This window comes from Cladophialophora immunda (assembly GCF_000835495.1).
Source record: "Cladophialophora immunda strain CBS 83496 unplaced genomic scaffold supercont1.1, whole genome shotgun sequence".
NCBI classification, from domain to species: Eukaryota; Fungi; Ascomycota; class Eurotiomycetes; order Chaetothyriales; family Herpotrichiellaceae; genus Cladophialophora; species Cladophialophora immunda.
In genome coordinates this window covers 728,346-751,560 of record NW_015622541.1, presented here as the reverse complement: position 1 = coordinate 751,560, position 23,215 = coordinate 728,346, and the positions used below count along the sequence as shown (strand labels likewise).

Below are 23,215 nucleotides of genomic sequence, written 5' to 3'. Positions count from 1 at the left end.
GGGAAGGGATGATTCTTTTTGTTGAGTCTGAATACCATAGTAGTGCATCAATACGCCTTTTTAAAGTCATCCACGCAACGTGATCTATGTGTTCCGAAGTCTATCGCTGTCTGTTTTGTAACTTGCTATAGATGTTTGCCGTCTATTCCCAAAATATCGTTTTAGAAGATTCCATCACATGATCTTCTATGCTATAACCCTCTATTTCCATCCATATCGAGGCGTGCAATGCTAAATTGAGCCGCTCACAATGGTTCACCTGATCGTGGGCTTGACCGCCCCGTTTGACTCCATAGAATTGGTCCGATGCCTCCTGAGACCCTCCTCGGCCAGGTTCTTGACCGTCTTCCTGCCGTCGTAGATGTCCTTTGTCTCTTCGAGGATGCTCTCCCAGCCGCTGAATTCTGTGAAGGGAATTCCTTCATTCTCACAGTACGTCACGAGATCCATGCCTTCTCTGGCAAACAAGAGATCCGTCTCTCGCGCGGCACTCAGGTCGGAAACACCGTCGCCCGCATACAGCAGCGTGGGTCTCTCATGCGCGGGCATCTTGGCAATCGCATCCGCGTAAGGGCGGATCGTTAGAGACTTGTCGTGCCCGAAGCCCGAGTCGTCACGGTACCGGATCGTCCAGCCGCCAGGCTTTTCGAGCGAGTTTTCGGGCGGGACCAACTGCGTCGCGTTGGCCACGATCTCCAGATCCTTCATCAGGTCTTCGCCCAGCAGATGGTCCAGTAGGGCCTCCAGCACGGGGGCCATGCCGCTGCTCAGCACGATGACGGGGACCTTCATGTCGCGGGCCCACAGCACGAAATCCCGAAACGCCGGGTCCAAGCTGATGTTCTCCTTCAGGATCTCCAGGACCTGCGGGAATGGCATGTTCCAGGAGTCTACCATCTGCTGAAATGTGTTGCGGAAGGTGTCGGTCTTGTCGATGACCGCGTGGAAGAGTTTCCGCCGCTTCTCGTAGCCCATGCCATAGTTGTCTGTGATGAAGTCGTTGGTGTCTTGAAGGGTGATTGTGCCGTCAAAGTCGGTGAAGAAGATCACCCGAGGCTTAGCCTCGAGAGTCTGAGGGAATGGCATCGTGAATACTCTGTCTGATGAGTGATCTAAAGGACGAGACCGAGGAAGGACAAAAAGAGAGACTGTGAGAAGAAGACTCCGATAGACCGATATATATGTCGGTCTTCGATGCCGTCTCTGTCTCCTAACCGGGACAAGACCGACAGAAGCGGCTTGGGGAGGGAGATCCGATTATGGTTGGGTGGTTTGGCGCGCCAGGCACGGATGATGGCTCAAGGTTAGAGATTTTCCCCTGGATGTTGACGAGCATTGGGATCATTTTGATCAATTTTTGGCGGGGAGGTTGCATGGCCGAAAGGGGAATCCCGGCCAAGCCTGCAATTCTCGATTCTCCTGCTTATGACGTCGGCAGCTCATTTGCTCGTAGTGCCTGGTGCCGCCCATTCTCGGAGCCGGCACACCTTCCTCGCCGAAAAAAACTCGCCGATCAATGGAAGCTGCTTTCTGTGTCTGCTCGACTGGAAGCGTGACACTGTGCTCGTGGCCTCGCTGGATGTGAAGATTACATTGCTGCTCGCGATGCAGCAAGCTCCCCTCCGGCTGTCCCAGACATTATGGTCCGCTTTTCGAGCCGCGAAGCCCGTCCACCGATCCCTCGCATGTCCCCGTCAATTCTCGACCGTGGTGCGTCCAAGAGCGCAGCCATGGACCCGCCATCAGCCAGGGATAGCTGTTCGAGCTCGGTTTTATAGCGAGAAAAAGACGGACATTAGTCGAGAGATAGAGGATGCGAAGGATCGAATAGGCGAGAGCCTCGATTCAAGAGCAGATGCCGCGGCGCAGATGCCACACAAGCTCAAGCACCCTCAGGATGAAACGATTGTCCACACCATTCCCGAGTCCTCCTCAATAGTACATACCTCCAAACATGAGGAACACAAGGCCCCCGATAAACCAGAACCAGCGCAGCCCTCCAGTTCTTCCAGTAAACCCCTGCCGTCCGCCATCTCCTCTCGCTATACCGATCTTCAACAACGCTTTGCCCATTTCATGGACAACTTCCAAACCCACGTCTTTACGGCCTCTCGCCGCCTCAATGACCTAACAGGCTATTCAGGAATCGAAACATTGAAAGCTGACATTGAACGCCAAGAGTCTATAGTACAAGAATGTCGTGCAGCAGTGAAGGACGCTCGGGCGCGGTATAGCGAAGCCATTGCTATGCGTAGTACCACGCAACGGGAAGTCAATGATCTGCTGCACAGAAAGCATACGTGGTCGCCCGCAGACCTGGAGAGATTTACCAGTTTATATCGATCCGATCACGCCAATGAGCAAGCCGAAGCCGCTGCGCAAAAGGAAGTTAGCGACGCAGAAGCCCGGTATGAGGAAGCGTCTACCAAGCTTGCGAGGGCTATATTAGCTCGGTACCACGAAGAACAAATCTGGAGTGATAAGATAAGGCAGATGTCTACGTGGGGCACGTGGGGATTGATGGGAATCAACGTGTTGTTGTTCCTCATCTTCCAGGTCGTCTTGGAACCATGGCGGAGGAAACGCTTGGTCAAAGGCTTCGAAGAGAAGGTGGAGTTGGCACTGAAAGAAAAGGAGGAAGAGACCAAAATGGCAGTGGTACAGCCGAATCAGACTATGGCGGAAGCTGCAGCGAGCATGACGGCCGGTGAGAAAGTCGAGGCGGTGGCGGACAACATTGCGGAACAGATTGTTGATGCTGTTACGGGTTCAACATCGGACGATAAAGCTCCAACGCCACCTCCCTTATCGAAAATCGAAGCAGCCGTCGATACTGTAACAGCACACGAACTCGAGATTGAAGAGACAGTGCCTGCAGGCACTGCGGACGCTCTTCTCTCTTCTGTCATGGCTGATACGACGCCATCACAGCAGCCCGCCAATGGGTTCCCACGCTGGACATCTCCCGACTCCCGCTTCGCATGTTACGAAGACTCCCTGAGGGCGCTGTTCAGTGACGACCACAAGATCCTCGTGTCGCAGAGGGACTTGACCACCGTGGCCATGGAGGGCGTCGCTGGCGGCATGGCCATCATGGGCCTCCTGTTTGTGCTCCTCCGGCCGCGGTAGTGTACTATCACGTCTCTGCACACCCAAAACTAACCCAACAACTTCTAGCGGGTTAATTGGAGCTAGGACGCAGAGGTCGCCTAGCTTGTTGTATATATTCCGATCCACCTACCCCATCGATCTATGAATTCGTCCGTCTATGATTGGGACTGCAAAACACCCACCCCATGTTCTGTAGATAGCACTACTCCCAGTGTTTCCACCCGAGGAGGCGGAGTCAGTGAACGAGTGTAATGTACGATATAGAGAAGAAGGGAGCCAGGGTATACCAAGACCTCTACAGCTTGAAGTTTTGTTTCTGAACTCTCGGTTCCCGTACCTGAGCATAGAAGTTTGCTGTGCGTCAACATACAGAGCAATGTATGAGCTCCACGGGACACAGAGACAGACACCAAGATGGAGATTTGCGTCAACCGAAATAATGAATATATGTGGGTTTTGGTTTTGTAGTTCTTGCTTCCCCTTCTCACAGCCAGCGATGGAATGCTCTTGGATCTTCTCCAATCACCCTGTATCCTGGCATCTCCCAGCGTCTTGCTGTCTAATATGTACAAATAACTCTTGCGCACCTCGGGTCCCGTCCCTAGCTTGGCCTCTTCGATCGCAGCAGCTGCCACGTACAACCACAAGGCGCCTCGGTGGGCTCGCCGCTCCTTGTCCCGCCTGGTGGCATTGTCTAACCAATGATCAATTTATCTTCCTCCGGGAACTCGTATTCGGGCACCTCCAAATTCAATGGCGCGGGTCCTTTCCTGATTCGTCCCGAAATATCATAATGCGAACCATGGCAAGGACAGAACCAACCACCAAAATCGCCTGCTTCGCCGATGGGGACGCACCCCAAGTGTGTGCAGACGCCCAACATGACAAGCCACTCGGGTTTCTTGACGCGGTCGGCATCTTTCTGAGGGTCACGGAGGATTGAGATACTGTGGGCGATCGTCAGAACAAGAGGTACTTCTAGAGGGAACGTAGCTTCCTCGCAAGGAAAGAAACTAGGACGTACTCGACAGATTCGGCCTCCTTGATCTCGTCTTCGGTACGATGACGGATGAAGACGGGCTTTCCTCTCCATTTGATGATAACGTTCTTGCCCTCGGGGATGGAGGCCAAATCGATTTCCACCTTAGCTTGGGCCAGCACGTCGGCAGAGGCGGACATGTTTTCTAGGAAGTCTGTACAATTTCGCAACTCGGTCAGCTCTGCGCCACTCCAAATGGGCCAAACCGGTGTACCAGGCAAGGGCGGTGCTTGCTGGAGCTCAAATGGGGATGTCTCTACCTTGTACGGTATTTTTCGCGCCGGCGGCAGCCAACAGCCCCATTGATCCGGCCATGAAGTACTGGAAGACTCGGTTCGTGATCTCGGAGTTTTTGGACTCGTATGTCTTGAAGCTGGGAATCTTGTGTGTATCATACTTGGTCGTCCTGAAAGGGCTCTGGAAGCTGGTGCTACCTGTTGCTTCTGCTCCGGAGGATTCCAGTCGTCGTTGAGGGATGTTTGAAGCTGTGATGGCTAGACGGGAGGACTGGGAGGAGGCTGAGGAGGAGTTGACGGGAAGGCTGTGTCGGGTCCAAGTGCGCAGGGCAGAGCCCGCTGACGCCGGAACGGGACGCATGTTGAGGATGAGAAAGAGAAGAGAGGCGGTGGTTGTCGAAGTTGGAAGCTTGAGGAGGTGCTGGAGCTATGTTGCTTGAGGCGCAATTGAGAAGAGCCCGAACGTCCGCCAAGAGACAGATCTTTTGCGTCGACGTTGATTGGCTGGGAAGCTCTTTGCGTCAAATGACCGAATGTTTCGCCGGACCTCGAATTCTGTAAACAGTACTCCGTAGAACCTCGCGAGCACTATACCCACCTGACGTGACCTATGTGCCATTCTATCAAAACCACCGTGTCGAACAATCGTAGGCACACGTCGTTCCTGTCGCGACTCTCCACGTCATGGAGAGGCAAAGCCGTGCGCGGTGGTCCATCAGGAGCTTGAGGAACCGAGGAACAAAGAGGATTTGATCATCGATTGCCTGTTACACCCACACAATCGTAGGACGGGTGATGAAGTAGGGCAAGGCTGAGAGAGACCACGCATCTTTCTCCTCCCGGCTTACGATCCTTAGCGGAAGGTAAATCGCAGATGTAGAATGCAGCTGCAAATAGAAGTATTCCCCGGAACAAATGGCACCGAAGAGATACAACAGCATAGGATAGAAAGTATTGTCAAGACAGACTATTCAGTCTTTGGCCAAGCTATGCATTCTCCTTTCCTCGGCCTATGGCTGATATTTTGCCTTGCCAAATTGTGGCCAATAGGCCTAGTTGCGAATAGTCGGGCTATGGCATGGACGTCTTTGTCAATATACCTGGGAATATTCCTGTTGGATTGGATCCGAAACTCCATCTACACAATACGAGCATACCTCGGGGCAGACACGGGAAAGTGTCGAGGGGCGTCAACGACCTGGACGCAACCCATGAGCCTCATTTCAACTCTTGCCGTATCCTACCCGACCCAACACGGACCATGTTTAGAAGTCTGTTTAGAAGCCTACTGCGGCTGAGGCTCGAACAAAATCGCCGACTGCAATACCCCCAGCGTGCGAATTCAGCCTGAAACCACCCCGTGCCTCCATGGCTTGCTTAAGCCTGCGCTCGTCCAGGCTTTTCCCAAGTTCTCCTGCTTGCAGAAGCTTGGGGGTCAAGAGGGTTACACAACGCCTGAACGGGCAAGGAACGCACCCATCACATGTTGATACGAGCCAGTCTGATTGCTAATCTTGCAAGGGTCTACAGAACAAGCTTGACTTCCCCAAGACAATCACCGTCGCGGTCCAATAAACGGACGTTTTTTAACGCCACAAAGGCCAGACTTTCCAGACGAATTCATGATTGAACATCGCTTCGGCACGATATGCCTTCACATGCCCGCATGGACTCGTGTCGCACACCGGTCAGCTGAAGTCTTCACCACTTCACAGACTCGACCTTGAGGGAGGAGAAGTGCGGCTGGGCGAGATTGAAAAATGAACTTCTCTGGTCCCAAGGCTGTCTTCCCAAACTTGGGCTCGACTTGTTCGCCCATTCTCTTAAATTGTTCTTCTGTTGATGTAGGCAACATGTCTCACGACCTGCATCGAAAGCCGACAGGCGAAAGTAGTCGTGGTGTGTCCTTGCCACGCAGACTGACCCAGCCTTTCCACCAACAAAGCAAGAAAACGGAGCCAAAGTACAAGCTCTATCGAGAAAGTTACGGAGTGTACAGCGGCATGACGTGGGACAAGCTCAAAGGATATCTGGAGCAAAAATTCCCCCAATCAAAATATCCTGGGCTCGAATTCAACGAAGACTGTGTAGGTTTTGTTTAGAACAATGCCCATTTGCAACAGATCTGACATCTGTCGTTCCATAGGCGCTTGACCATTGGATCTTTGAGGTGCCAGAGCCTCTTACTGATGTAAGGACTGGCTCCCATAACTTGAGGTACCGTGGTGAAAGAGGTTTTGTGTTCTAAAAGCAGAGCAGGAAGACAAAAGAGAGCTGCGAAGGCTGAGGGATAAGCCAACAGCTCCAGGTAGCACCCAGCAAGCGCCAGCCACGTCTCAGGAGAAACGTCGGTCAGTCTCTCCTGAATAGGGAGACAAGTGGCGCCTCTTATGACAGGTTCAATGGACAGATGATATCTAAATCATGTATCGATTGGAACGTGGCAAAGCGCCACTGAGCCAGGAAAGTGAGGGGTGAGCGGCAAGCCGGCATGTGGAACACGAGTCCAGTGGAAAGTGGTTGAAGCAGGCAGACTGGATGAGGCTGAGTCGGTTATTCGATGCCTGTCCGTGCAGGGGCATCTAGCCGTCGCCATGAGCCTATTTGTGAGGCTGAGGAGTTGCTTTGGGCATTCCTCCTCCACCCCTTCGCTTATTTCGGCTCGTACGAGCCAATGCGCCAGCCACTGCAGCAAGGCGCTGTAGCCAAGAACTACCCCTTCGACAATCCTTGCCCAGACTCCTCGAGATGAATACGCCTGCAATTCTCAGAGGCAATCTTTGCGGCAGCGTAAGGCTCTTCGTGGCCATAAACTACAAAGGCACTGCCATCGAGTGGCGGACCAGGCGATGGCAATATAGCAATATATTTTGAGATGCTCCTGGGTCAGAACTGTTGAAGGAGTGTCTATCAGAGACGGTCACTTCAGAAATGCAAACTCTACAGATTCCACCGCAGCTCCAGCAGGCATATCTAGACTCCAGTCGATATCCAGAGAACCTGCCCCCTGGTAGCACAGATACCTACTCCAGTGATCTACAAATATACAAAACACTGTTGGACAAAGCCCAACCTGATCTGTTCATCGATTTCGAGCCTGATATACATATTGAGGTTTCATTTCGCGAACTACACAATGCTGCAGGAAATGGTGCGACTCCCAACCATCCTCCATCTCGCATTACTGACTGGAATAGAGCTGGAAAAACTCAACGCGCACGATGCCGTCAAGGCGAGAAGTTTCTTGGGTATACAAACCGGGCCTGACCCTAGTGATCCCGCAAGGTCGGTAGTGATTGCACGTAGAAGAGATCCAGGGCCCCGTTTCATGTGAGCTCGCCATCAATATCTAGCGGCCAAATCATTGAGCATTTTAGATACATCAAGGGCCAGCACTCCAGGGCTCCTTTGAACATCACACGGCAACTTATGTGCGAGATTTTCTCCTACCATCAGGTCATGCCTGTTTATCTCGACTTCATCTTTGTGTTCGGCGCTCAGAGCGAGCCACGGGATCGAAGATTCAGCGGTTTTCGCCAGCATAGCTTTCTGTCCGATCCACCTCGCGGACTGGTGATCCCAGATCTTGGGCGAAGTGGGCGGTTGTACCAGCTATGTTACAATTTGAAGACGGTAACTTTGAAATCCGAAGATCCCAAGGACATCAGTCTGAGCGAGTGGTCAATTCAACCTGCTGCAATCCATCATCAATTCGACATCGTCTACGGCACAACGCTTTGGATCGTCACAAAGGGAGGAGACGACCTTCTTGAGCGCTACAAATCGTTGACAGGCAAGGAAGGAAGGCCAGAGAACAAAGCATTCAACACGTTACAGGATAGTTTCAGGTCCAGCCTCGCTCCTCATCTCTTGTTCTGTCACTGGTCGACGATGAACTGGCGGTGGCATATTCTTTGGCTTGAATCTGTGGTACAAAAAGAGACTTCGATGGCCGTCCTCGGTCTCCGCGGATCGGGCCGTGCGCAGTACAGCTATACTCTCCGACATCTCCAAACCGTTCAGGGCCGGGAAGACCAAATCAATGAAGCCATTATGGTCCTAGAAGCCAATGTGGACGTCATGCAGTCTCTGTGCAAATTCTACGAAGGCCTGAGAACTAAAAAGGAGATACCCCAGACCTTGAAAGACGGATGTGACGCCGACATAGCCACCTTTATCGCGCAGACCAATGACATGATCTCGAACCTGAAGCTGCAGATTGTGCGGGCCAATCTGCTGGTCAAGATCACTAAGGACAGGAAAGAGCTGGTGAGTACCAATCATGGAGCAACGGCAATGGAAGCAAAACTGACATTACTCGTAGATCACCCAATTGCTACAAAGCCAAGCAACCGAGCGCATGGAAGAATTGAACTTGAACATGGAAGGTGAGGCCATTATTATGCGAACCATTACAGTCGTCACCCTGGTGTATCTTCCTGCGACATTTGTCTCGGTAAGTACACGAAAACCACCCGCCAATAACTTAACCTATACTGACAGAGCAAGACTTTCTTCAGCACCGATATTGTCAAGTATCAGGATCAGGCTGGAGGGCCACCTACCAATGGTGTGTACTCTGAGGTGGCTATGTACCGATGGTTGCAAGTGACCCTACCTTTGACCGTTTTAACGTTCATCGGGGCATTCTGGGCTCTCAAGATGGCAGAAAAGAAGAGATCAGGACGGGATGGTCGAAGTCAAAAGCGAGAACGAAGGCAGATCGGTCGCTCTGTCACGGATCTAAACCCTGGTACGATATTGCCACATGCCAACAGTGTCGCCAGCGTGGTGTGAGTCTCTTAGGCATCCTGTTTTCATATTTAATATTATTCAGCCTTGTCGAATCCGAGCACCTAGGCTAGTATCTTGGTGTAGTGTAGTAGCGATAGAAGGAAGAGTCCAGCAAACTGACAAGATGCGACCATCGGCAAAAGTGATCCAGCATACCTTTTGGTGAGGACGTGAAGTAATTCCACCCTTCTACATATCTTTCCAGATACTCATTCAGTCTCCTCTCCTCCGAATTTCATTCCTCTCACCCCCAAGCCTCAATCTGGACGATCACACGAACCGAGACTGTCCTCTATCCAAGGTACGTCTTGTGACGGACTGCCGTGCATTGGGCTGGAAGCTTGACCCTGGCAACTGGGGGCATTAGAGACCAATAAGCGAACTCCCATGCCTCCACTTTAAGCCTCAGCTGAACACTAGGCGGCTGACCTCCAAGACGCACGCGAGGAGGGACAGGACTCGAGTGGTACCAGGAAGGAGCCAGGACTCGAAGGCGTCTTCCTCCTCGGTAGGCAACGTACAAGGGGTGCAACGACCGGAAGTAAAGTGCCGCTGAAGTAGGGTCGTCCCTCCCTGGTACTAGAATGCTTTGGATCTAGCGGGCGTCCTCGACCGACAGTCTGAGAGGTATTAAACCCGGACACCCCCTCCCGCAGCCTTATTGCGGTCTTGAGCATGAGTTGCCTCATTTCGGGCTGTCGCCTTTTGCGATCTGTCCCAGCCGCAGGTCCGCAGTCTATTTGGGAAGTGCGCATTCTGGTCTGACTCCTTTGTTCGCCCTTGAATCCTGCCAAATCCCTATTGCAACGGATCTGAAGCCCTTCTCGACTACATCCTCAACATGAACCGCGTAGCCACGTCCTCAGTCGCTTCGGATCTGCTCAAGGAGTTTCACCAGAATCTGGGCGGGTGTTGGAAACAAGACACATATTCTGGCCGTCACTATATCAAGACCAAACAAGTTCAACAATGGATGAAAACTGTGCAAGATGGGCACGCATCCAACAATCTGACACGACTTATCACAGAAGTCTGGCGCCCCAGACACAATTCGAATTTCCCACCATCGGCTGAAAGTGTCTCCAGCGGCGACGACTGTGCCATTATCGTCTTCAGTGTGCTCCTCGACATCGGCTGTGGGGGGCTCCTGGACCTCTTCATCGAGGCTGACATCAAGGACGCAACTCTGAGCATTACGTCTGCGGAACATCACTGGACGTCACTGGAGCAGTCCTTGAGACGCGCAGGTGTCCCCAATACAGACCGTGTTGTCGAAGCCTTTAAGAAAAGAAAATGGTCGTTCTGTCCCGTGATAATAAAGCGGCGAATGCACAAGGACTATGGTGGAGAGTGTGTCTTTCCGTTCTGCAAACGCGAGCCGGTAAATGGCAAGGGCGGAACGGCAGAAGTGTTCCAGGTTCTTGTTCCCGCCGAATGTATGGCTGAGGATCTGAAGGAGTCTCTTCAGGCTTCAAGGGTTGAATACAAAGGCAAAGGAAAGGTGAGCAGGCCTTTGGACTGGCCGGTGTGGGACAAAGGCTGATCTTGCGACAGTTCTATGAGTTAGCTTTGAAAACTTATTACTCGCAGAATCGAGAGATGTTTGAATGGGAGAAGAACGCGTTCGCCGGTCTGGAAGATCAAAAAGGCATGGTTCGATATATCAGCCACTACTCTTTCGAAGAAGAACCCAGCTGGTGGACCCATAACATTCTGCTGGAATTCGGAGAACTTGACTTGGATGAATTCTTTGCACACGAGTTCTCGAGTCCTCCTGTCCGCTCACTCGAGATCATTTCGTTTTGGGAGTCGTTGTTCAAGATAGCAGAGGCCCTTCAACGGATACACAATCTCAAATTCCAGAACGACGGCAAAACGCACGAGTTTTATGGGTATGCTCTAGACTGCTGTCTTCCCTCATCAGCCTCATCCATGTCGCTGACCTTTATAGTTGGCATGCCGATGTCAAGCCAGACAATATCTTGAGGGTCAACGGCGAATACAAACTGGTAGACTTTGGCTTTACCAAGTTCATTAAGAAGGAGAGTCAAGCAATTCCCATGGAATACATGAATGGTGGCACTCAGACTTACGGTATGAAGGATCCCACAACACTCCTGCAAGGACTCTACTTCTAACTTCGTCATGATAGGTGCTCCTGAGACAGATCAGTCACGATTCGAGACAAGGACCCCTCACGGCCAGACCATTGATACTTGGTCCTTTGGATGCGTCCTGTCCCGGGCAGCAAGCTGGGTCGTCCTTGGGCAGCAGGGAATACTCCAGTACGACTTTGTCAGGAAAGCCGCCATCAAACGTCTCCAAGAACAGGCATTGGCGAATCAAAAGGCCAACCCCGGATGCCCAACAGCTCATGATGCTTTCCATAATGGCCGCACAGTGTTACCCGAGGTTATCCAATGGCACAACTACCTGCGGAGCATAGTGCGCACATCGGACACCATCTCTTGCGAAGTTCTCGATCTTGTGGAGACGAAAATGCTGCTGGAAGACCCTAGGCGCCGAATCAGCTCTATCCACTTGTGCCGGAAGCTGAAGGACATTGTGCGTCTCGCAAAAGTGAAAATGGAAGAAGATGATATGGGTAGAGAGGTTGATGGGTCGCTTCTCACTGACTTGTATAACTTCGACAAAGCAGCGCCAGCCAATGAAGCCCAGGCCAAAGAGCCGAAGCCTGTCAAGTCAACCAAGACGTCTGGACGCATAGGCAAGTCGCAGCGACTTGACAATATACCTCCAGCGAAGACAGCCCATCGAGCAGAGATGTTGACCGAAGAATTGCAAATTCCAGTACCTCTTCAAGCCTCGCCGCAAGATCATTTGAGTACTATCTTGGTCGACACAAATGCCCCCAACGGATTGCACATGCATGAGAGTCCACGCCCTATATACACCCCAGAGGATGTGAAGCCCGTGTCTCCGCTTCGCCTATCTTCCACGCCGCAAATCAACAAACCCGCTGTAAAGACGGAGCACAAATCCCGAAGACGATCTGATTTGGTGGGACATTCCTATGCAGCATCAAGCCGGGCTGCTGAAGACGCCGACCAGATGACCAAACAGGTTACAGGCTTTGGTTATATGAACGAGCCTCTGGATGATATAGAGGGTGGTGCCAGCGGGTCGACCTCTGACCCCTTCGACCTACGACAGCCCCGGGACCCAGAAGGGCTGTCAAGTCCGGAAGGTGGTGCCACGGACATGGTACGACGAGATTCCAAGCTCGACAAAACACAGCGTCCCGAGGGTCCCGAGGGTTTCCCTTCGACGACATTTGACAATTTGTTTGTATATCCGGTGATGCCACCGCCGCCTCCGCCTGAACTATACGACAAGTACGACATATGTCGTGTCAGAAGAGAGCTTGAACAGACGCGTACCCTACTTACTCGCAGGTACAGGGTAGACAAGTACTTACAAGACTTTATCGTGAACCGAGATATGGTAGGCTCAACCTGACTTCCTATAATCTGTGGCTAAGATGACTCTAGAAGTTCGTTGTCGACAATGGATCCAGCATGCTTCGATTCTGGCCCGCGGCGACCTATGTTTTGACAACCCTGGCTATGAAGCTGGCTCCTCTTGATGATGACGGCCTGGACCTCGTCTTCACCAGCGGCCCCCAAAGATCTTACCAGGGGCAAGGAAGGCAAGCGGCGAAAACCTTTGCGAATCAGATGGAGCAGAAAGTACCGATACTCCCCTATAGCCCAGCTTTGGAGGTCAAGACAGACATGGCTGAGACGCTCGGTGTGGTCTTCGACGAATACCTCCGCAGCCGAAAAGACAAACGGATGACCCTCTTGGTGCTTACAGATGGCCTCTGGAGAGGCACAAAGGCAGAGAACCCGGTAGGGGCGAAAATCGCCAAATTCCTCGGAAAAGCCCTCAAGGGTAACCACATGGACGACCGCTGGTTCAGCATCTCATTTATCCGCTTTGGAGACTATCCCGAAGCCATCACACGACTCAATTGGCTAGATGATCAGTTTTCCAATGCCCATCAAGTGCCGTAAGTGTCGAATTCCGCGGTGGGTGGGTTTCCAGGTCTATAGATACTAACCAACGTGCCCAGTGACATGATTGACCACGTCCCTTGGACCGGGCCCGTCAAAAAAATGGTTCTTGGGAGCTTTGTTGGAGATCTAGATGAGAAATAATGTCATAGAAGGCCAGGGCAGACTACCAGGGTAACCAGGCGGTACATATTTCGCTCAGGCCAGCACATTTGCTCGCCTAATTTTCTTTTTGGGAAGATGCGCAGGTAATACAGGGATACCTCGCCATTGATGTGAATGACGAAAAAGGGAGTGGAAAGGAAAAAGGGCGGTCATGCACGCATTACGACTTTATGAATTTTGGGAAGAGGGCAAAATAGTTGTCTGAACAAGCTGCACGGACTGAACTTGGACTAGGCAAGTAACCGAAATTTATTGGCAGACTCCTCGGACTTATGAAGGGAGAGAGGGTGGCGTTGCGTCGGGTGCGCCTAAGGTCTATGATGTATATATACTAGGTCCGAGGTGTGGATGACGGAGTAATGTGGTATAATCGGGGGATATGGAAGTCCAAACAGTCTTATGACGAGGGAGAACGCAGGAAGTAATGTATATAGTACCTTGGAAGCCAGCGCAAAAGCTGATGCTTGTTCTCGTCCCGTCAACACTAAAGCTGGTCCGGTCAGGCGCTTGTTCGCCCTAAGCTTCCCGGTAGCGATATAGATCTATCATACACGTGAGCACCCACTGCCGTTCAAAGAGCGGTCGTCTTAACAGGGTATGGCACGAGCAGCGACGATGGCTGACAGCTGACTTGTGTCCTCGGCGAGAACGAAGTCCTCTTTGCAACTGGACACAACAGTACGTCCAGTGCACTCACATCCTCGACGTTGACAACATCAACCCGTGATCATTCCTCGCCAGATAATACTCCTGCACCCAAGGATATCCTGAAGTGACTCACTCCCTCACTCCTCCAGATACCCGCCCCTTCTTTAGCGCCTGCAATGCAAATCATGTCATGGCTTTCATGTGCTCGTCCTTGGGCAAGATGCAACCGGGTCCGCGATAAAATGCGTGTCTAAAGTCAACTCGATGTGTGAAAATGGGCTCCGTCTTGCGAATGTCGTTGAATGCCCTGGCTGTTCTCTACATCATCCACTCATCTCGATATCCCTGACCGGGTCCGGGTGGCTGTGGTTGCGCGAGTGGTGGTGCTGGTGGTGGGTGCCGCCGGCCCTCTCGGGTGTGGTCCCGTTCACCACCACGCCGTTGCCGACGCCGTTCTGATTCGGATGATACCCGTACCCGTTCTTCATCATGGTCTGGATGGAGACGCCGTTTTCGCCGCTGCCGTTGACACCGTTGACAGATCCAGGCGCGGACGCGGCGGCCTTGGCGGCGGCCTCGCGCGCCTTTTCCTCCTTGAACTGTCGGTACGTCTTGGTCTTGGGCACCGTGTCGGACAGAAATTCGAGGTTGTCGATTCTGGAAACGGCGGTGGCTTTTTTGGTGTGGGACTTCGTCAGTAAGAGATTAATTGCGTCGTGGATGTGTATGTGTGCGCCGGTGCATGTAGCTTTGGGGTTTACTGGGGGTCGTGGCCTCTGTTGCTTACCTATGTCCTTGTAGGCGATGTTCCTCCTGGGTTTCCGTTCGGATTTGACCACGTTGTGTGCTTGCTCGGTTAGATAGCGGATGAAGATCTCCTGGAGAAGAAATCAGTCAGCTCCCCAGCGATTTTTGACCGGTGAAGACCGGATAACGCACTGTCGCGACCGAGATCGCAAACGCCGCTGGATTCGAGCACTGCGAAATGTCCTCATCCTGGGCGATGACCTTCTTGACGCGTGCGACTGGTTTCCCAATGGTCAGCAGGGTTGGTCGCAATCGCAGAAGAACATGGGTGATGACTAACGGGGAAGAGCGGTCGTGCCGGTTATCTCTTCTGGTGGTTCGATAGGCGCATTGTTGTAAGGCATAGTCTTGAATGATTGAACCCGACACCCGTTTCTCCTGAGGTGTATCTCCAGTCGAGGTAGAGCGTGGCTTCGACGTTGGCCTTTTGCTTGGATCCTGCAGAACTCCGGAGCGAAGAATCAGATGAGGGGGCAAAAACCTTCCTCGAACAGCCTGGACAAGTAGCGCAAGACGCGTCTCAGGGAGCAGAAGAGGACTCTAGCTATACTTGTCGCGTCGAAGGGTCGAGCAGTGGTAGAGCAGAATATCGTCAAGATGCGTAGGGATGGTTTACTCCGTTCAGACACGTAGATCAGTTGATGTCGAGGGTCAGGGATCAAGAAGTCGCGTCGAGACCTTCAATATGTCATGTTCTGGGCGCGTCCGAAACAGGAAAGGCGGACGACGTTCGGTGGATGTGCGCCATTGGAGGCTCATCGGGGAATCAGACCTCGCCGGCTCAACGTACATGCATATTACTTCTCACCATCGCCAACCTGCGCACGGAATGTGAACACGCTTGATCCACAGACTCGTCCTCCTTCGGCCATGCTAATTGATCCGATGTTATGACCTCGCGCGTCTCCTCTTCCACGTCCGCCTCTGCCTCTGGCCGCCGACCCTCCGTCTCAGCCAGGCGACTCTCCAGGAGGCTCTCGTCCCTCTCAGGCCTAGAAAATGGCGAGGCGCCCGCTCGAGTCGCACCAGCGGCACAGGCCATCACAGAAGAGATTGCAGAGATAAAAAGATATGAGGATTTCACCACGATTGACTGGGTCCAGGATGCCGCCCAGGAACAACTGCGCCGCCTCGCCCGGCGGAAAGAGTCAAAGTTCTTTGAGAGGGACGGCGTCTTGGGCTGGCGGCGCAAGCTGTGGGAGTCCTATGATGCTGCACAAGCATGGATCGTCATCACGCTGGTGGGGATCGTTATTGGTGTCAATGCGGCTGCTCTGAACATCATCACCGAGTGGCTGTCCGACATCAAGATGGGGTATTGCACAACCGCCTGGTATCTCAATGAAGGCTTCTGCTGCTATGGCTCCGAGGAAGGCTGTGACGAATGGAAGCGATGGACGTCGGTCGCCATCGTCAATTACTTCGTCTACGCCATTTTCGCCGTGCTCCTGTCATTCGTTTCTGCCTACTTGGTCAAGTCCTACGCTCCCTACGCTGCCGGTTCCGGTATCTCCGAGATCAAATGCATCATCGCGGGCTTTGTCATGAAGGGCTTTCTTGGCTTTTGGACCTTTTTCATCAAGTCCATTTGCTTGCCTCTGGCCATCGCTTCCGGGCTCTCTGTTGGCAAGGAGGGCCCAAGTGTCCATTACGCCGTGTGCGTGGGAAACGTCATCTCTCGATTCTTCGACAAGTACAAACGCAGTGCCTCAAAAACCCGGGAGATCTTGACAGCAACCGCTGGAGCTGGAGTGGCCGTCGCGTTCGGCAGTCCCATTGGTGGTGTGCTGTTCTCCCTGGAAGAGATGGCGTCTTATTTTCCACTCAAGACTCTGTGGAGGAGTTATTTCTGCGCCCTTGTTGCGACAGCCGTGCTAAGCGCAATGAATCCCTTCCGCACCGGTCAGCTTGTCATGTTCTCCGTCAAGTACGACCGAGATTGGCACTTTTTCGAGATCTTCTTCTACATCATCCTCGGCATCTTCGGTGGGCTCTATGGCGCCTTTGTCATAAAGTGGAATCTCAGAGCTCAAGCATTCCGAAAGAAATATCTGTCCAAGTACGCAATTCCGGAGGCTGTCATTCTGGCCGGAGCGACTGCGCTTCTGTGCTACCCCAACATGTTTCTGAGAATAGACATGACCGAGATGATGGAGATGTTGTTCCGAGAGTGTGAGGGCGATTACGACTATAACGGACTTTGCGAGGCAAAGAATCGGCTCTCCCTCATCGGGTCTTTGCTGGTCGCGACTCTCTTGCGCATATTTCTTGTTATCATTTCCTACGGGTGCAAAGTGCCTGCAGGTATATTCGTACCGTCTATGGCGATTGGAGCCTCATTTGGCCGCATGTTGGGGATGATCGTGCAATGGCTGTATGAGACATTTCCCGACTCAAAATTCTTCTCCGCTTGTCAACCCGACGTGCCATGCATCACCCCTGGCACGTACGCCTTTCTGGGAGCAGGCGCAGCACTCAGTGGGATCATGCATTTGACCATTTCGGTCACTGTTATCATGTTCGAACTGACTGGGGCACTAACATACATACTTCCAACGATGATTGTGGTCGGTGTCACCAAAGCGGTGGGAGACCGATTTAGCAAATCCGGCATCGCAGATCGGATGATCTCCTTCAGCGGCTTCCCGTTCCTCGACAACAAAGAGGAACATTCTTTTGGCGTGTCGGTGTCGCAGGTCATGACTGGCAACATCACGATGCTCCCTGCGACAGGAATGGAGGTCAAGGCGGTGCGGAAATTACTCGATGACACATCCTATTCCGGGTTTCCGATTGTGGAAGACAAGGACTCGAGAATTCTCGTGGGCTATATCGGGAGGACCGAGCTCCAATTCGCGATCGATCGAGCCAAAAGGCAGGGTGCGTTAGCCTCAGACGCCAAATGCATATTTGCGAGTGAACGGGAAGATGGCACCGAAACACTCGCACCCCTCAGTCCGACTGTTACCTTGGATTCGGCGACGGTACAAAGCGTGGATTTCAGCCCATTCATTGATGCGACTCCCATATCTGTCCATCCTCGCTTGCCGCTCGAGACGGTCCTGGAGATTTTTAAGAAGATGGGTCCACGTGTCATCCTCGTCGACCACCATGGTCGTCTCGAAGGGCTGGTCACTGTGAAAGATTGCTTGAAGTACCAATTTAAGGTCGAAGCACAAGAGCATTCCGCGGCTGTGAGGGACGAGTCTGTAATACAGAATGACCGACTCGTCGATGCTTTTGGTAAGGCCGTCGATTACATCGCGGATAAGATCAACAATCTATCCCGTGGCAGGCTAAGGCTGAGCCCTAGGACTGCTAGCGGATGGACGAGAGTGGCTGGAGACGATAGACGACGCGACTTCGCAGACGACTACAGCCACGAAAACGAGATATTGGACGGGACCGAGGATGTGGCTGAGCATGGTCAGGAAGGCGTCGAACTAGATACAAGGTAAAAGACGGTTGGAATCTATAATGTACATTTGCACAGTTAGCGAAAGTCAACACATCCTTCGTCACTATCGATTTCTCTCCTCCCTTCGACCTTCACTGAGAGTCTACCCATATGCATCTTGCCTGTAAGAATTCCTCACCGGTACATATCCTTGTCCTCGTATATACGCCATCATTCCTTCCTAGGGGCGTCGGAAACCTTGTCCTGAACGGCTGAATCGCGCGAGAACTGGGAGTTCTGGCTGGAGACGGGGATCACGCCCTCGCAGAAAATGCACGCCTGTCCATGTTTTAGGTGTCTTGTTCTGCGGCCACCGATACGCTTTCCTAGCTGGGGCCAGTATATGATATACTCATAAGTAGGTTATTGGCGGATTGATAGGGTCAACCTCGAGCAGTAACGGGAAGCGAGACATGTCCTCCCTGCTATGGATCTGTGGGACTGGCCGTGCTAAAGTCACCGTGTCGCCATGCCCGGACAGAACCAGGAAATCCAAGTTTGTACGAGAGTTTCGTGCTCAAAAAAACATCGATCTCTGCCCTTGTCGGGACAGATTCTGCAAGCATGAATTTGGACCTGCCCTCGCCCTTTTCAAACAGGGAACCTTGGTGTCGTAAGAGTGAAGTCGCCTCCTTTTCTAAACGGCAACCCTCAATTGCAGCGGGGGCGCACTTGATGGAAGGCAACGAAAGTAGATAGGCGAGTGGCTTTCGGCCGAAGGCACAGCCATATGTCCTCTGTCGTTCTGTTGCGTGCTGAACTTTGGTGAAACTAGTATCAGACCATGGGACATGTTGACAGGAGTCGTGGAGTCGTCGCGGGCAGCCCTCGATTGCACCAGGTTCGAGGGACCTATATAAGGCCTGCAATTCAGTATTGTTGCGGGCGCGGGCCTTCAGGCCTCGGTTTCTTCACTTTCCTATCCTTCTGCTTCTTTCGAGCTAAAACTTTGATGAACCAATTACTATCTTCAACACGTTTGTGCCGGACGATGGTAATTTTATTGGAACATGGGATCCTGATCAATTTTCCTTAAACATGCTTTCCTTCCGCTGCTTTCGAGCTAAAACTTTGACGAACGAATCAACATCGTCCCATATTCTTGTGGGGTATGGGATTCCGGTCAATATTCCTCAGCCTACTTTCCTTCTACTCCTTTCAAGCTAAAATTTTAATGAACCAATTACTGCTATTGCACTGTTTTTTGGAGCATGGGATTCCAGTCAGGGGTCCTTGCCTGCTTTCCTTCTGCTCCTTTCGAGCTAAAATTTTAACGAACCAATTACTGTTGTTGCTCTATTTGATGGACTCTGGGATTCCAGTCAATGTTCCTCAACCTGCCTTCCGCTTTGTTCGAGCCAAAATTTTGTTCGACCAAGGACACGTCGAGCCTCGTCGTTCGGCCCCGATTCGCTGCCTCCTACTCTATATTTGGTCTAGAATTCCATGGCGCCGACAAAACTACACTGTGTACTCGTAAGTCGGACTTCACTTGCTCTCCTGCCTCTTCATTCGAGCTAAAATTTTGTTCGACCAATGTAATCCGAGAAGAGGCGAGTGCGCCTTGAACGGCTTGTCAGCCTCATCTGTATGCATCTCTGGGGAGAAGAAGCTCTCCGGTTGAGGCTTGAGCTTCTATCTGATTGCTGCTGCTTTGATGTCTACCCTTGTCTCGGGCTGACATGTTTCGTGAGGCATGAAGGGATGAAGAGTCCGTACATATGCATTCACATTCATTGCTGACAAGACATGTCAACAAACGCGACTCTCCGCGTCCCGTGGTATACCTGTAAATCAAGACCATCTTCCGCGAGCCTATTGTGACACCATAACCCGAATCTTGTGCTCACATTGCTAGGCTAGGATCGTCGGATGTCTCCCACGCCATTTCTGACTCGGCTTCATGAGGGCGGTGGAATGACGGTATTTGACAACCGAGCGAGACTGAGGCGTACGACAAACATGGGAGTACAGAAGTACAGAATACGAGTACCTCGTACCCCTGCGGTCACCATCCTTCTGCCTCCATTACGCTAAAATTCTACTGAATCGCTGTGAACCAGTCACTTAGGGCAAACAGAGCCGCAAGTTTTGACAGCAAATTCGCTCAATTATTGGCCGAAACCAACCAATTACACCTCCCGTACGAGTCGATTCTAGGCACACTGGACGGCATCCAGCGGCCGCCTGCTTTCGCTTTCCCTCACGTCCAGCTTCATACAACAGATATGACACCCGCAAGTCCTTCCGTCTCCCTTCGCGCTAAACTTTTATGCAGCGAATGGGAGAGCGCATCAGATGGTAATTAAGAGTTGCTCAAAAGAGTAGAAGAGTGATGGGAATCCCAACGCTTCCTTTCAGACTAACTTTTCCCTGACGTATCAGATCCCCATTGTCCAGGGAACCTGGCTTTCGATGCCAATTTAGGATTATGAACGCTCATGTGAACCCTGCATTCGATCCTGGTGGCGAAACTTTTCGAGCAGCGAGGGCACGGGTATTTGGCGATGTCGACCTTCGAATGTCGTCCCTTTTTCAATCGCGCAAAAGTCGTCGACAATTTGTCGATGCCGGGATGCATGTTCCTTTTGTGTTTCTCCAGCTCTTTCAGAGATCCGAATCCAACCACTGCCGCAGGGCAGTCTTCTTCCTCACATCGAAATGGCCGCTCATGTCGATTATAGTGATCCTCCCGAGAGGACTCCGTGAGGAACCCTTCATGGAAGAAGTAGCAGGAGAGCTTGGCGCACTTGAACCATTTGGTGCCGTACATGTCGTTCAGAGTGCCCAGTCTGCTCCTGTCGTGCTTGAACAATTTGGAAAAATTCTCCAGCGTCGTCCGGCTGTCTTTGAAGCTTCTCCTCAATGATTGAAGGCTAACCTCATTACTTCTGTCATCGGAAAAGGCTCTCGCCGCCTTGGCATGCCTCCAGATGGCGCACAGGAGAGGGAAACATGCCATGTCTTCATATCGGTCTCGATCAGGAAATGACGTCTCCTCCTTTGCAGGATTCAACAAATCGTCACTGTATCTATCGCCGAATATAATGCACGCATCTGAAATCTGTTTACAGTCACCAGGCTGGATGCTGTTGATCATATCATTAGGATTGAGGAGCGCGAGGACATGGTCAATCCAATGCACAACCGCATAATCCTGGAACGCGAAATATCCCTTCTCTGCAAGGTCTGATCGCGAGTCAGAGCTGGGACATTCCTCGAAACAGTCGAACGCAAGGTAGTGCAGACAAAGGGTGGTCGCGGTCTGCTCTGCTGAGAACTGTGGTATGTATCCCGATTCCATGATATAGCTTCACCGCCATGTGTCAGTCTTCCTATTCCGTTCGAGCCAAGGTTTACTCACAAAGCGGCGGTAATGTGAACAAATTCGATCCTGTCTCCCGGCAGCATCTCGACCAACGACCCACAGATGTCTCTGATATGCTTGGACAATCTTCTCGAATGGTCAACCTTCTCATCAATAAGATCGATTGATATGGCTGATTGAATCTCACGCCATCTGAGGGTCCTTTTGCAGCAAATCATCAGAGAAAGGATTGTCCGAGTGACCGCGCGCTCGTTCATGCCGGATGTTGCCTCCATACGGTCAAGGTTTCGTTGATAACTGTCAGAAATGAGCATGGTCTTATCGTTTGAGACTGACCGCGGGCTTGAAGCCACTGAACTTACGCCTGGTCGAGGCCGGTCGGCAGACGACCTAACTCAATTTTGAGATCATACTCGGATGGTTGACGTTCGAGATGTTCCATCACGAGCTTCGCATACAGAAACATTCCTGGGATCTTCGGTCAGCTTCAGTCGATGGAAGAATCTCACGACTCACCTTCGGTTCGATCTAATACGTGGTGCTCAATGAACTTCTGGTCTTCCTCGTTTAGACTGAAGTTCCGCTTCACAAGACCCGCACGATGTTGGACATAGTGCTTAATGTCTTCCAGTGCATCCTGGCTATCCAACCGCAGCAATGTTGCAAGAGAGAGATATTTCTTGAAGTCTGGTTCGTCTCGACTCAATATGAGGACTCGAATTTTCCCCGCACTTTGCCTGTCGCAGAGATTCGTTACCTCGACGAGGAAGTCTAGCAACGGCTTGCGCTCATTTGTGTTGCATTCATCAAGTCCGTCAATGATGAGGAATGCTTTCGGGGTCTGTTGGAGCATGGATCGAAGCATTTTCTTGCACAGTTTTGTCGATTGCAACGGGACTTCTCCGCTTTCTAGCCCTTCGTCATGGTAAAATGGCACAAGGTGTTTTTGTTGCGCTACCAGTTGACTCAACAAACCCTTCATTACCGCGAAAAAAGCGTTCTTCTCAGGATTGTGGTGCTTGCAATAAAAGAAGGCGACGGGATCCGGGGCGGTTTGCCGCAATTCCTCTACGATGACCGACGCGAGTATACTTTTTCCTGCCGGAATTCATTGGCAATATTCTCACCACAACATCAAAGGGGAACCTACCAGCTCCAGGGATCGCAAGAACCCACAATATCGACGATTTGGGTACTTGTGGGGAAAGCCATGCCTGCACTTCTGGATGATTGAGTATCCATCGGCCTGGCCTTTTGCCCGTGTCCTTGAATTGTCCTTCTCTGATGCCGCAGAAGTGTTCATGATCTTGAATCACTGGAGCGGCAGAAATCCACTGCATGACGGAAGTGAATCTCTGCTCAGATCTGGTCTTCTGGGCTTGCTCAAACTCTGCAAATATTCTCAGGCGATCTTCTTCGTACTGCTGGATGTGGAGTTGATTTGCGTGACTTTCGACAAGGCCTTTCTGTCTCTGCAAGTCGCTGATGAGATGCTGAAATCTAGATTTGAAGTCTTTCCAAAGAGATCGAAAGAGCTGACGAAGCGCTTTGAGAAGTTAGGACAGGTACCAAATCTTTTTCAAGGAGCCAAGA

General features: G+C 51.8%; 7 protein-coding genes across 7 annotated transcripts; 4 read left to right on the top strand and 3 right to left on the bottom strand.

Annotated features, from left to right (window-relative positions):
* Positions 1-25: 25 nt before the first annotated feature.
* PV07_00214 (uncharacterized protein) lies at positions 26-1,332 on the bottom strand. The gene has a single exon (XM_016386645.1). It carries the CDS (start codon positions 1,084-1,086, stop codon positions 256-258), a length of 831 nt encoding a protein of 276 aa, XP_016253573.1. The 5' UTR covers positions 1,087-1,332; the 3' UTR covers positions 26-255.
* A 186-nt stretch (positions 1,333-1,518) lies between these two features.
* PV07_00213 (uncharacterized protein) lies at positions 1,519-3,431 on the top strand. The gene has a single exon (XM_016386644.1). It carries the CDS (start codon positions 1,606-1,608, stop codon positions 3,127-3,129), a length of 1,524 nt encoding a protein of 507 aa, XP_016253572.1. The 5' UTR covers positions 1,519-1,605; the 3' UTR covers positions 3,130-3,431.
* PV07_00212 (ubiquinol-cytochrome c reductase, iron-sulfur subunit) lies at positions 3,322-4,821 on the bottom strand. Its single transcript, XM_016386643.1, has 3 exons — positions 4,411-4,821; positions 4,136-4,304; positions 3,322-4,058 (listed from the first exon to the last, which is right to left on the bottom strand). Exons 1-3 carry the CDS (start codon positions 4,745-4,747, stop codon positions 3,806-3,808), a joined length of 759 nt encoding a protein of 252 aa, XP_016253571.1. The 5' UTR covers positions 4,748-4,821; the 3' UTR covers positions 3,322-3,805.
* Positions 4,822-6,239: 1,418 nt separating this feature from the next.
* Positions 6,240-6,756, top strand: PV07_00211 (uncharacterized protein; the record flags this gene model as incomplete). The annotated part of the gene is made up of 3 exons (XM_016386642.1): positions 6,240-6,473; positions 6,533-6,577; positions 6,646-6,756. The coding sequence occupies 3 exons, from the start codon at positions 6,240-6,242 to the stop codon at positions 6,754-6,756; spliced, it is 390 nt and encodes a 129-aa protein (XP_016253570.1).
* Positions 6,757-7,275: 519 nt separating this feature from the next.
* Positions 7,276-9,183, top strand: PV07_00210 (uncharacterized protein; the record flags this gene model as incomplete). Its single annotated transcript, XM_016386641.1, has 5 exons — positions 7,276-7,537; positions 7,584-7,716; positions 7,764-8,655; positions 8,711-8,842; positions 8,896-9,183. The coding sequence occupies exons 1-5, from the start codon at positions 7,318-7,320 to the stop codon at positions 9,181-9,183; spliced, it is 1,665 nt and encodes a 554-aa protein (XP_016253569.1). The 5' UTR covers positions 7,276-7,317.
* Positions 9,184-13,797: 4,614 nt separating this feature from the next.
* Positions 13,798-15,478, bottom strand: PV07_00209 (uncharacterized protein). Its single transcript, XM_016386640.1, has 4 exons — positions 15,118-15,478; positions 14,970-15,055; positions 14,818-14,908; positions 13,798-14,703 (listed from the first exon to the last, which is right to left on the bottom strand). Exons 1-4 carry the CDS (start codon positions 15,179-15,181, stop codon positions 14,354-14,356), a joined length of 591 nt encoding a protein of 196 aa, XP_016253568.1. The 5' UTR covers positions 15,182-15,478; the 3' UTR covers positions 13,798-14,353.
* A 146-nt stretch (positions 15,479-15,624) lies between these two features.
* On the top strand, positions 15,625-18,365 carry PV07_00208 (uncharacterized protein). The gene has a single exon (XM_016386639.1). It carries the CDS (start codon positions 15,728-15,730, stop codon positions 18,293-18,295), a length of 2,568 nt encoding a protein of 855 aa, XP_016253567.1. The 5' UTR covers positions 15,625-15,727; the 3' UTR covers positions 18,296-18,365.
* The last annotated feature ends 4,850 nt before the right edge of the window (positions 18,366-23,215 follow it).

Excerpts from the sequence above, each read along its gene's own strand:
- PV07_00214 (XM_016386645.1), bottom strand. The coding sequence starts at position 1,086 with ATGCCATTCCCTCAGACTCTCGAGGCTAAGCCTCGGGTGATCTTCTTC.
- PV07_00213 (XM_016386644.1), top strand. The coding sequence starts at position 1,606 with ATGCAGCAAGCTCCCCTCCGGCTGTCCCAGACATTATGGTCCGCTTTT.
- PV07_00212 (XM_016386643.1), bottom strand. The coding sequence starts at position 4,747 with ATGCGTCCCGTTCCGGCGTCAGCGGGCTCTGCCCTGCGCACTTGGACC. Across the intron at positions 4,305-4,410 it reads CGCGAAAAATACCGTACAAG|ACTTCCTAGAAAACATGTCC; the intron begins GTAGAGACATCC and ends GAAATTGTACAG. Across the intron at positions 4,059-4,135 it reads AAGGAGGCCGAATCTGTCGA|TATCTCAATCCTCCGTGACC; the intron begins GTACGTCCTAGT and ends GATCGCCCACAG.
- PV07_00209 (XM_016386640.1), bottom strand. The coding sequence starts at position 15,181 with ATGCCTTACAACAATGCGCCTATCGAACCACCAGAAGAGATAACCGGC. Across the intron at positions 15,056-15,117 it reads CGGCACGACCGCTCTTCCCC|TCGCACGCGTCAAGAAGGTC; the intron begins GTTAGTCATCAC and ends TTGGGAAACCAG. Across the intron at positions 14,909-14,969 it reads TTGCGATCTCGGTCGCGACA|GAGATCTTCATCCGCTATCT; the intron begins GTGCGTTATCCG and ends TTTCTTCTCCAG.
- PV07_00208 (XM_016386639.1), top strand. The coding sequence starts at position 15,728 with ATGACCTCGCGCGTCTCCTCTTCCACGTCCGCCTCTGCCTCTGGCCGC.